This window comes from Martes martes (assembly GCF_963455335.1).
Source record: "Martes martes genome assembly, chromosome: 8".
Classification (NCBI taxonomy): domain Eukaryota; kingdom Metazoa; phylum Chordata; class Mammalia; order Carnivora; family Mustelidae; genus Martes; species Martes martes.
The window spans coordinates 135,728,336-135,741,541 of NC_137895.1; the positions used below are offsets into that span (position 1 = coordinate 135,728,336).

The 13,206-nt window shown below is 40.8% G+C and overlaps 1 protein-coding gene across 1 annotated transcript in view; it reads right to left on the reverse strand.

Moving 5' to 3' along the window:
- Positions 1 to 13,206, reverse strand: part of TAF3 (TATA-box binding protein associated factor 3) — a 170,952-nt gene that overhangs the window by 21,987 nt on the left and 135,759 nt on the right. The window contains exon 4 of the mRNA XM_080812158.1: positions 12,869 to 12,951. Within this exon, the coding sequence (XP_080668284.1) occupies positions 12,869 to 12,951 (83 nt within the window). The remainder of the gene's footprint in view (positions 1 to 12,868; positions 12,952 to 13,206) is intronic.

The following is a 13,206-nucleotide window of genomic DNA, read 5'->3' on the forward strand; positions in this document are numbered from 1 at the left end:
GCATTGTGATTACACAAGAAAATCACCCTATTTTTAGAGCTGCACGTTCAAGTACGTGGCTGTAACGTGACCCTGGGCCTGGATTTCCTTGGAAATCCAGGACAACAGAAAAGGATTCAATCAAGCAAGTGTGGCAGCCTTTTGAGAACTGTTAGATCTATCAGGTGGTGGGTATGTGAAAGTTTGTGACCTTATTCAGTTATGTTTGAAAATGGTCACAATAGAAAACTTCTTAGAACTACCGGTAATGTGCTTTTTATCCAGAATGATTTCGTTCATGGATTCTCGGCCTTTTGGCTAAGATCAAGTGCAGAATGATTTCGGTTCATAAAACACAAAAAAGCCAGGGCGCGTGTGCACTCCTCCATCAACAGCATAATTAACATTTCTGAAGGTAAATGTGCTTTGGTTATTTGCCTCAATACATCTTTGCTTTTACATCTCCTTTTCATATTTCTCCATCTCCAAATTTCACTCACCCTGTAGGGCTCTATTCAAATTCTCCTCTCCCCCAAGGCTTTTCTAACTCTTCCTAGCTGGAAGTAATCACCTTGAACTTCTATCTAATTTTGGATGTGCCTCTTAGAGCCTTTAACACTTTCTCCCTTCTGCTGTTATTATTTCTATGTTCTTGAGAGGAGAGCTAACATCTGATTCCAATGTGCCACTTGCATAAGCGTTATCTCCTTCGACACAGTTGTACCATGTATATAATCAACATTAATATTTGTTGAATATAGATCAATTTTTAAAGAACGGAAAACCCATGAAGGCGTTCTCTAGGGCACTGTCAGGGTTCTTTTCAAAAACTAAATTTTCTGGAGTCAGAACTTCTAAAAGATTCTGTGATTTCAGAAAGGCTTCTGCTTCTCTCCAGCAAACAGGAGGGTACCTTCAGTAAGGAAGAACATAGCCAAATGCAGCTGACATGCAACACAGTGAGACTTTACTTTTAATAACTCCTCGATGAGGAGGATGCTTAATTACTTAATTTCACATGAAAATATGCTAAATTTGCAAGTTAACTATAAAAGATAAGAAACTCATTCATTCACTCATTCACTCGTTCATTCATTTTCGGATTAAAGAACATCTCAGTTAGCTGAAAACATTCAAAGCAATAAGATGATATTCAGTGAACCTGAAAAATGAACAAGATTGTGACTGAGATTTGTATCTCACTGGAGTGTTATAAAACTCAGTTATTACTGCAGTCATGCTCAGAAAATCCAACACCACGACTTTAGAAGATATTAAAATCTGATAATAGCTGCTGTGTCTTCACCAAAAATCACCGTGTTTCCCATGAACTTTTATCTTCCTCTGTAAACAACACGGGAAATACCTATAGATATACTAAAATAAGTGAATATACATCATGCATAATGTATATATACACACGAAAAATAGAGGTGCATATACATATATACATGTACATATTCTAACTTGCAACAGTTACAGGCACATGTATTTTTTCATTCACATACATAGCTCGCATAGCTCGCTTATGTCCTATGCTATGGCACCTACTCCTGACAGTTATAGTACGTACCGTGTACCGTACGTATCACCTGGGCTTGTGTGTATGTAAAGGATACTATGTAGCCTACTCTGGACCGCTCAGGATCCTTTTTCTCTTCGATTGTTTGATTTTAGATCTCTGGTAATAAAGATGATCTTCCAAAATGAGAGTGAAGGGGATTTCAACAACTTTTTTGGAAAAGAACATGTCCAGTTGTTAAACTATAAAACAGGAAATGAGATATAAAGATGTCTTCCCACACTCCAAACAAATAAATGACTTACACTGATCACTGATAAAATAGTGGGCAATCATTTCTGGCTGCTTTAATATTTAAAGGATTTTTATGAATAAAAAGATCCATTAAAAAAAAAAGGTCCAAGGGAGTTTAAAGCAGTAAGTAAATAAAGCAAAATAAAATAAAATGAAATGATGGTTCTAAAATTTTCTCCGAGGCAGAAAAGGACTTGTGGAATTACTCCACTGACTTTAGAGTTGCATTCAAAGTGAGTATCATTCTATATGTATATATTTGTAAAGATTTTATTTATTTATTTGACAGAGAGAGAGAGCACAAGCAATGGGAGTGGCAGGTAGAGGGAGAGAGAGAAGCAGGCTCCCCACAGAGCACGGAGCCCAATGTGGATCTCAGTCCCAGGACCCTGGGATCATGACCTGAGCTGAAGGCAGAGGCTTAACCAAGTGAGCCACCCAGGCGCCCAAGTGAAGATCATTCTAACAGAAAGAGAGAAAAAGAATAAAAAAAGGAAGAAACGAGAAGGTCATGCAGATCCTACATACTTCGAAGCCTGAATACAGACTTTTTTTTTTTGAGTTTTAAAGACTACTTCAGAGTTTGGTCCTCTGGTCTTCTCAAAGTTCTACCTACCATCCTGTCACATCAAGAATGGCCCGGAAGGATGAGAGAAAGGTTACAAAACTTGGCCTGACAGATATGTCAAGAAAGGACTAGACATCAGGCTAGGCATGGACACAAAAATCACTCATTAGCTGCCCCACAGTCTCTTTGAAGTTCAGGACCGTGAGGTTTAACCAATCCTTCATACATACAGTCATTTCATTCTCATTTCTGGTGGTGGGGACTTTAATTGGCATGGACTTTTGGCTGATAATCTGGCATAATAATTTCTTAAAAATCTCTTAAATGTTCCTATTTTGGGACCATATGAGGATGCTATTTGTTATAGCAAAATCTGGGACAACTGAAATGTCCAAGAAATGGAAACTGAAAAGATAAATGAGTTATGATACTACAGTAAAATAAGATACCACATCACGTAGACTTGGGTAAAAGTCTAGGATGCTATGTTGAAGGGAGGCCAGTTGTAAAACCATACGTGTTAGATGATCCTGTCTTGTGTTTTTCCCCAGCAAACAGCCAGCAGTGAGTATAATGGAAAGGATGGGTTTAGGGGAGGGTTCTTGTCCTAAGCCACACATTTCTAGACAGTTTATCTTAAAAAAGATACTAACCATGTATTATCTTTATAATTGGAAAAAAAAAAAAAACCATTTAAGACACAAAGCCAAGTACTTCCATAGTTAGCGCTTGTTCAAAATATCTTTTGAAAAGCCCTTTTGCTTTTTATACCTGGTTTTACCCAAAGGATGCAAAAGCCTATACATGACATTTTTGTGAAAAGCATTTTTCTCTAAAACAAATGCCCAGTCAGCTTATTAAAAGGAAGAAACACATAACGAACATTTATTAAAGACCTATTATATCCTGATCAGGGTTTTACGAGTTTTGCTTCCCAGATATTCTTATTTACTCCTTGTTTATTAAAACCCTAACTATATATGGCACAGAGAGCCACAGACGGACAAACAGCGTACCCTGGAAGAAAAGCTACTCTAATAATTTCACTTTCAAATTGATGTGTGTCTTTTTCTGTCTGTATAGAGTGGTACATCTGTTATTATAAAGATAATACAAGTCTTGAAAAGATCCACATTTCCTTTTTACATAGACTATAGAGGGACCAACTTCATATTATTTAAAACACATTTGGAAATTTTAGTCACTCCACCTGTAAGACCTTCCAATGCCTTTAAGCAACTTATTTTCAGCATCTTCTTATTATTCAAATTACCTCTAAAATTAAGTAAAATACCAAGAGCAATGGGTAGGAAGGAAAAGCAATCTTTGACAAAAGACTTCCACACCAAATGTAGGTGTTTTTTTTTTTTAAATCTTACTATAGGCTAAGAGAAAGTAAGCTTCCTCATCAACTATACTCAAATGAAAGAGTAAAATAGAAGAGCAAGCTTCCCACAGGCTCCTTTGGCCCTCTTATTTTAAGGGTTTTTTTGTTTTGTTTTTTTACTTGATAAAAACACAGTTGCTCCTACTGCGAAATCAATTCTGTAGAAGTTGCTCAGTTAAATTCTACTCGGATACTATGCCGAATCTAGGAAAGCTTGCTCAGAGTAAAAACCAGCTCCATGGTTGAAAAGCTAAAAGACTGTCTGAATCCTTGAATATATCTCCACAAATCTTTATTTTCAGTCTGCTGTGTCTTCTACTCCTTGGTCATTGAGATAAAAAGGTGAATGGGGCACACACGCCAAATTCCAAGAAACTGCCGGGCCGTGGGAGAAGACAGCCCAGACAGATATACAAAGCATACTGAGCGCTCCCACACGGATGAGAACGGTGCATTCTGGGCACTTGGAAGAGGGATGACTGGCTGGGGGTAGGGATGGGGAGGCGGGGTGTGACCGCCTCTTCCAAGGACAGATGACAAGTTTAAAAGATGAGTATGAACATGCCTCCGAAGAAGACGCAGGGCGGTGGAAGGCACTGCAAGCAGGTGGTACAGCCTGAAGAAAGAAATTAAGATGAAAACTCCCCTACTCTGTGTGGGGAACCGCAAGCCATTTGGTAGCGCTAAATGTACAAAGCAATGGACCAGGTGCTATCCCGGGTTCTAGCTAGACGGCTCTGGAATGCGCAAGCATGGAGAACCGCTGAGCGCACCAGGAGCGGAGAAGGGGGTAAGGAACTGAGAAATGTTAGTAAACGGCCAGACACTGGGGACTGGCTGGCTGCTGGGTGGGGGAGGCTTCGAGGCAGGGAGAGAGGTGTCACTCCTCCTTAAGCTGCAGGCTTCTGGGAGTGTGGCTGGGAATGCTGGAGCTTTCTACGCCGTGGGGATGGAACCGAGAACTCAGATGGAGGAGATCCGTGCCGGCTACTGGAGAAATGAAAAAACTCCAAAAATAATCACTTAATCTCTCTGGGAAGCAAAATATCTCTGTGCATCTCATGGCTTTTGGGTTTCTTAGCTAACGGTGTCTCTGCTTTCCTCTCCTTTCTCTGGTCCTGCGGGTCCCTAGCGTCTGGCCAAGGAGGAGAGCTCACTTGTAGTCTGCCCAGAAGTTCTAAGATGCCAAGAGCTCAAATGAAGACCGAGAAGACTTCTTTGGTCAGAGTCTCTCTCTCCCAAAGTTTTGTTCAAAACAGCCCTTTGGAGCGATGGACACCCTTAGATTAGTTTTCAAGATGCCCAGGCTGGTATTAGGGCAAATAAAATCTCCTGAGTCCACGAGTCAGACAGCCTTTGCCTTCTTCCAAGTGACCCTGGAGAACGGAAGCTCTGGGCTTTTCATCGACAGATTCAAAGACAGAAGAAGGACCAGGCCGGGAGAAGTAACCTGGCATTCAGTTTTGGGTACGTTTTGTTTTCGGAGCCTCAGTGCACCCAGTCGGAAGTCGGCAGCAGGCGACTGGGCAGGCTGGTCTGCATCCTGGGGCAGAAATCCGAGCTGGAAACCGTCGTGACAGAACTGAAGCCTACGGAGTGAGCAGGAGGCTTTGGTGAGAAAGTACAACGTGACGTGGGCCACGGGCAGGAAGGAGAAGCACGTCCACGAGAAAAACAGAAGGGACGAGAGAGAAGGGAAGAAGCAAGAGACACAAGGGACTAGAAGGCGTCAGAAAGGGCTGGGGGGGACAGCAGCGTCTCCCGCAGCGCAGAGCACGCTCCGGGGAAGCGTCAAGGGCAGACGCCAGGAGGCAGGGGGTTTAGGAATGAAGCATCTGGAAGCCCTCAGCAGGAAGTCCATCTGGAGACGTCCAAACGAGAAGAGGAAGTCGTGTTTTCGGGCATCTAGCGGGGAGAGAAACTGCGGAGCAGGTTTCGATACAGAGAGTCGGGCCCACACGGGGCCACAGCCTTCAACCCGTGGGTTAGGACTTCGGCAACCGCGTGTTACAAAAAAGCTGCAAGATTCTGAGTCACAGGAGTCCTGCAGGGACGTGGTTGTCCGTCTTCCAAACCTCAGAGGCAGGAGGGGGCAGAGAAGAAGAAACATCACACTGTGCTTCTAGAGCCTTTACGTACGTGCTTTAGTATCACAGCCCATAAAACGACAGGAAATAACAGAAGGCAAATAATTTAAATTGTCCGGGTTGTTGTCAGCAATGGTGGGAGAGCCTCCGTGTTTCCATCGGAAGGGGCGTATTCTTTCCAAACCCCAGAAGTGTGAGTTGTTTGAACCGTAGGGGAAATTATAGTCCGATACTATCCAAAAGGTTAGCATGATACAGCTAAATTATCTCTGCCTGTCACAGGTTAAAGAACATTTAAATTCTGGAAGTTCACATCAGCTTTTTCGAGATAACAAATCTTAAGTGCCTTCCTATATTCACTCAATTAGTGATCTTGGGCCTTGATAACACTGCAGAGAGAAACTTTCCAACTATCATTCAAATCATATCTAAAAAGGTGGTCATAAATATTTTAAAACCTAAGTGAACTAATAAGACCTAGACCCATTAAGGATAAGATCTTTTACAACAAATTAAATAAAACAATTTATTGAAGTCTGGACTCAAGATAAGCTAGATTTACTAGCTGACCTTTTATTCATTTAAAGAACAAAATTAGCTCTAATTGCATTAGAATGGAATCCAGTAAATTTCCCCAAGTCTTCTAATGTGGCATCCGTGTAAGAACGGCTGTAATTGTTTACAAGTAAGATGGAAATGCTTTGATTATAATCTTTCCACTTGTTTTACTGTGTAGTAAAAGCATTTCCCCAAACCTACAGCCAGTTTTCCGGACAGCCTGCTATTTTTTTCCTTACACACACTGCATGTTCGGTGTTAATGAACAAACCACAACATGCCAGGGGAGGAAATTAAACTTGGAGATTTCATCATAAGTTTAGGTCGGTAACAATGACAGAGTCAGAGATGGAGACCAAGAACTCCTTGTTTGCGAAAGGCAGAAAAGGGCCAAAGGCCTGGACAGGAAAATTTTAACTACCTGCTTCCCCTTGGAATCGCAGCTGAGACATATGGGTTTGGGTCTGTTGAATTTATAAGTACGATAAGGCAGCAAGAATAAATGTACACAGCCCACAGCTTGTGTTCCAGCTGCTAGGGACCTTCATCTGTAATGCTACCATTTGTCCCTAGCATTACAAATAAGTCATTTGCCATACATTTTAAAATACAGTTATGCTTGGGATTTTTTTTGGGGGGGGGCTTGTTCCTATTACTTGGTTTCTAATATAGGCAAAATACCTATGAAATGTTTTAGTCTCGCTGGCAAGCTATCCAGGGCAAAACAAAACTATCGACATGCTTCAATCTTTTCTTTCTTTTAATCAAAAGCAGACAGTTTTATTGGAAGGGAGACAAATTAAAAATAGGAAAGCAAAGGGCCTTCTAAGTCTGATAGCACGGTGCTCTGAAATGTTCCTGAGGTTTACTTCTAAAGGATCATTTTTTTTTTTTTACAAGATTTATTTATTTATTTTTGTGAGAGACAGAGAGAGAGAGAGAGAGCAAGCACATGTGCATGAACACGAGGAGGGGGGAGGGGCGGAGGGAGAAGGCGCCTCCCCACTGAGCAGGGAGCTCGATGTGGAACTCTGGGATCATGACCAGAGCAAAGGCAGATGCTTAACCACTGAGCCACCCAGCTGCCTAAAGGATCATTTTTTGCAACCAACAAGCTTTGCTTGGCCTCCTCAGCATGCTTTTATAAAAGTATGAACTCTGACTGCCTTTTCTTAAATAAAACGTATCTGTCGTCTCTGCCTGCCCCTCGTCCCTTATCTAGTCAGAGTCCTCCTTTCCTTCTGGGACCACCACTGCCCCTCCCGACAGGCTGTGTTCGTGGCCGCAGGTGCTGGAACCGGGCATGCGGAGCACTGGGCAGCATCCCAGCCGCGGCTGACTTGGACCGTGTCTGCCACCAAACAGTGGCAAGACGGAGTAAAAGACAGTGAGCAGAGTCCTAATGATACGTCTCGAACCCTGGATACTGCCTCACCTAAAGTCAAAGAAGCCCCTCTTACTCTGTCCTTTCAGCTGGTTTGACTTGGGCTTCCGTCACTTGAGACTAAGAGCCTTGATTAACACAAAAGCAAACCCGAGCGTTCCACCGACAGAGGAGAAGTCCCGTTAGCCTTCTTCCCAGGCTCTACCCTTGGATCGGAGGTTGCTACAAGAAATAAACAGAAACTGTCTTTGTGTCTGTTGTTAAAAGCTGCTACGGTTTGTCAGCTGGTTCCATAGGGAAATAAAGTTTTAAATTTGGTGCCTTGAAAAACTTGGTCTCTCCTGAGAAACTCAGAGGTACCTTCCTTTTCAAAATTGTATTTCACTGTTTGCCCTTCTTGCTAGGAAGCCGGAATCCCATCTGATGTGCAATCATTCGCTTCTTTTTCCTTTTCTTGGTATTAGTTTCCTATTCCTTTTTTCTAATAACTTTATTATTCTCTCTTTAAGCTACCGTAAATTTGTTGAGACTGGAAAGAAAATTATATATGAATAAACAATGTTTCACATAAAGAGGGAAAATGCAGAAAGTAGGATAAAAATCAGTTGTTATTATTTCTCTAAAGAACTTACCAATAAAAACCACGACACACATTTCACCCTGATAAATGTCTTTCAGCTAAACCTGGTTACCTTTTAAAATGTAAAATGCTTATTTTCTTTAAAAATATTTTCAACAATTATTCTTATAATTGCTCATGATTATTCTCTACTTCTAGCTGTACTGTCAAAAAGCATTATTCAGGAAAGTTTGGATCATAAAAAGACAAGTATCTATAAATATTTACTTTTTAAAGATTAAATTCTTTATGTTTTTCAAGATAAATGAGCAAATTTGAGCTCCCGTTTTCATAATACACATGATTTAGAAATTCATTAAAAACCCCCCTGCCAGAAACAGCAAAGTTCTGTAAACTGCAACAAAAAACTGAATTACTTATGCAAAAAGGAAAGCATCCGATTTTTAGTACCTCTGCTGAGAGAGGTCTGATTAATGAAAGAGTTCCAGAATCATAAGGAATCTGATAATACTCAGGGCTGTGCTGACAGTGGAACTCAAAACGTTGGTAGAAAGAAAACTGTAATTGCCAGCAGGAAAGTGGTCACTGAAAAATATTTCGGTATATAATTTGCCTATTTTGGGAAAGGCGTTACATCTATAAAAAGAGAAGCTATTGTAATCTCTCTGTCAAAAGAAAATTTAGAATTCTCATTGATAATAACACTGTTCTCTGAAAGGTATCATAAATGATTTTGTGTCACTTGATCAAATATATTATTAGAGTAACTGGAAAAATGACCAATGATTACTAGATGTTTGGCAGGGAGAGCTCAAGTCATCATCCCTTCTCTGGGGAGCTCACTGCGTAAGGGCACCAGCATCCTGAGGGCAGAGGGACCAGTGCACAACTTCTCTACCACAGTAATGCCCCCATCGACCAGCCGCAATTAAAGAGCTAATAGACTGGTGGGACTGACGAGGAAGGAGGTCTGCTCAAGGGGAAGGGCAGGGCACTGGATAGAGAAAAAGACAGACACCTCCTTCTCAGGGCTGGCAGAGGGGTAGCAAGGAAGAGGCATCTCAGAAATGGGGGGTGGGGAGATCTCTAACCCCCTACCTGCTGTTATTGTTCACCCTAATCTTTACGTACATTTAATTTTTTTCTTAATACATTGCCAATATTTAAAATTATCTTTCCTTTTAATGAGAAGTTCCTTTAACAGAATTTTGAACTTAAAAAATCGAGCCACACACATTTTAACTCTAGAAGAGCTGTAGGCCCCGCTCTGCCCCGTCTTTCCTGCCAGTCTTGTCAAACAGGCCCTGTCCCCAAAATACTCCCATCACGCGAGTTTGCTCAATTTTCTTCACAGAAATGGAGAGATAAATGAATGCCGTAAACTAGCTCACTCTTCCTAATAGGCTCAACATAACTAACTCAGCCAATGGTAAAGACTGGGATGCCAAACACAATGGCCACACTGTGTTGCCCCTTGCCCATCTCATGCCGGTGGACACTCTACTCACCCTGCTCTTTGTCCTCAGGTATAAGCACGACGTCGTCAGCACAGGCGCACAGCTGTTCCTGGACAAGCCGAGACTCTCTCGACGGGTGGGCCAGGCTGAGTCTTTGCAGTTTACTTAAATGCTCCTCCCACTCGTACTGCTCAAGAACTTTATAGATGTGGGGATTACAACTTCAGGGTCACTGTTCTAGTTTCATCTTCATTACTGACTAAGGGCAACTCCGGAGCCCCGTTCCTGGGGGACATGTCAAAGGAATCGGAGGTCCTTGCTAAGGACCTTGTTCAAGGACCTTGAACTCTGATGCTTCTCTGGTGGTGGCACCAGACTCCCCCACAGCCCCGTTAGAACACGGATTCTAGGCATGTTAAAGGAAGGCAAAAACAAGGTGCGTCTGTCCTGCTACAAGGAACAACATCAGAGAACAGAGGAAACAGTCTAACCTCAAAGTACTTTCCCAGATCAAGGGCAGAAGACCTTCTTTATTTAGGAAAATTCAGAAACTAAGTATTGTCTTAAAGATCTTCCAGTGAGAGGGTATAATTTGAACCCTGTAAAGCTGTTTCCTTTTCCCCGTAATTTCAAAAGACTATCCTCTGCCTGTTCTTCAGCAATAAACAAACCCGGACTATTCAGACCCCCCCTTTCTGAATCCCACCCTGCTCATTAATTTCACTTCAAAAGACTACTGTAGCCCCAAGTGTGTACGAGCTAAGTAAAGGCACATTTATAAGAATCTACCTCCTCTTTTCCATTATTACTGCCATGGCATAAGCCATTTATCCTTATGCTACAACAACAAAAGATTACTTTTAATTTCATATAATTTACGTGTGTCATAAAATATTCTTTTAATTTTTTCCAACCATTTCTAGGTTTGCGAGCCATCCAAAAACTGGCAGTGGGATAGATTTGGGCTCATGGGCCATAGTGTGCTGATCCTTGATTTAGATTAAAAAAAAAAAAAAAAAAGCTCTTTACTGATTAAGAAATATTTTACATAAAATCCTATTACTATGTGACTTAGGCCTCTTTTTCTCTCTTATTTTAATTTAAAATGTAATCTATTTCACTTAATTTATTCCTTTGTTCATTATAAATATTTCCTTGTGTCTGACTTCAGCCAAGTAATTAATGATTCATATAACATGGGGTTATTTACCTAAATATTTGAAAGTTCACATATTATATAATGTTATACTTTCATGGGTAATTTGTCTACAATGTCTGAAGATTATAATTTCCCTAATACTGGACAGTCTATCCTAGGATAACAGGGTCCATTTCTCACGTTTCCCAGTATCTTAGGTGTCTGAGTGATTTGTTGAGAGGAGAAAAACTTAAGAGAATGCATGAAAGATCCTTAAGGGTGGATAAGAGGAATATTATTATCAAAGTCTTTTCACGGACCTTATTCCTCTAAAGGAAATGAGCAAGCCAACTCTTTTGTGGAAGTAAAGATTAAGTAATGGTCAGTTACTGAGGAAACAGTTATAAATGTGAACTAGAAAGAGAAAAGTACTTGTTGAATGAAAAATAAGAGTATCTTCCCTTTAGAGGCATGAGCCCAAGTACAGAATTTCCAAAAAGACAGTATCAATAGCTACTCTGGTTGGGTCTCTCTGCTAATCAGCCTTCTACCGTTGAGAAAGGAGGACATTAGTCACATTCTTGTAGATAAAATAGAGGGCATGGGGTAAGACAGTATCTGGTTTAAGAGCTGAATCTACAGTGTTTTTGTTATACTGTCTAAGCTTGTGAGTAACACTACCACTCACTGTCTAGGTTTCTACTGACAGAACCAAAAAGAGTAATGTGGAAATTATGTGGGTAATTTAGGTGAGAAAAGGATGAACTATCTAGATTTTTTTCTTCTTTCAATCTTCAGAAAAACATACATTTTCCTGGAAGACCATGTTCGCCTCTGCAACATCATTCATCATCATGATACCGGACCTTTTCATTGTATTACATTTGGAACTCACAAAAAAGCAACAGCATAAAATACAAACTTTTAAGATGGAATGAACCACTGAGAACACAGAGCATATTTTCTGTTGCTTACTCTTCCCACTATGTAAGTGCATGGCTCCTACTTTCATTATGATGGCTAAAAACTGAATGAAAATTCAAACCCATTTTCTACACAATATTTGGTTGTTTGCAATGTAAACAAATCCATTTTCAGGCTTACTGGTGAAAAATAAGGTTGTAAACTAGTACTTTTAGCTTGCGGAATTCATTTACATGATAAACAGTATGGTTTTTACAACAAGAGAATGAACGATTTTTAACATAACTTATGAAAAGAAATCAATGTTTATTATCACCTTATTAAAATTATATAACAGTATTTATTGGAGGCCTGAATTCATATCCCAAAAATGAGTAAAAGAAACAAAGCCAACTAATTTACTTTGAAGAAGGTGCGCTGATAGGATGATTCTGTGAAAATGAAGACGAACAGTGAACGTGGGGTTCCTATTTCCAGGCTCCTCTTCAACAAACAAGCAAACAAATGAGCTGATAATTCAGCCTTCCCCGGTTACTATTACATACTTTCACCAAGCCTTGGGCGATACCTTTGTTTTCAGGTACAGAATAAAACCATGAGAATCTGCGTTCTTTGTCATGGTAGGCAGAGAACACACACTTGGGAAGGACAAACATCACACCCACCGGGCGGAATAGGCCAGTTACTCCACTCAACGTATAGTTTCTTCCTTTTCGGACAACCAGGACCTTACGAATTATGCAGACACAACGTCATGTCTTTCAAAAAGAGAAAAAGAACAGGAAAGAAGGGATCCTCTATGTCAAATAAGGCAATTAGCGTTTCCTCTGAGGAAGGAATCAATACAATTTGAAAATGAAGAATTCTCAAAGTAAAGCTTGACCCTCCGTGTTCGTACCTGGAAGAGGTTAGAGTCCTAAACCCATTAGGAGAGAGCAGAGAAGGTTAAGCTCAACGTATTTCACTCTAATTGAAAACGCGTCTACTTACATCTTGTCTTGGCCGGCACCAACTCTGAGAGTCAGTCGGGGGATGACCGGACTTGGGGCCGGGACAACTGGCTCCACTTTGATCTGTTGAAGTCATTACATCAGAGTTAAATGCATTTTCAACAAAATTCCTCCCACCTCTTCTCCTCCTTCCTCATCTCCACAAACCTGATAAGCCAGTTTAAAGCCTCAAAATGTGGCGAAAATGCTAGCAGCAAGGACAATCGGGGTTATTTTTTTGATTCTGTTTCTCAACAGCTGCAGGCTCTCCGGCTTCAGAAGAAATTCTACAAACTTGAATTACTTCATGTAAGTGATGGCAATTATTGCTGTATTTTC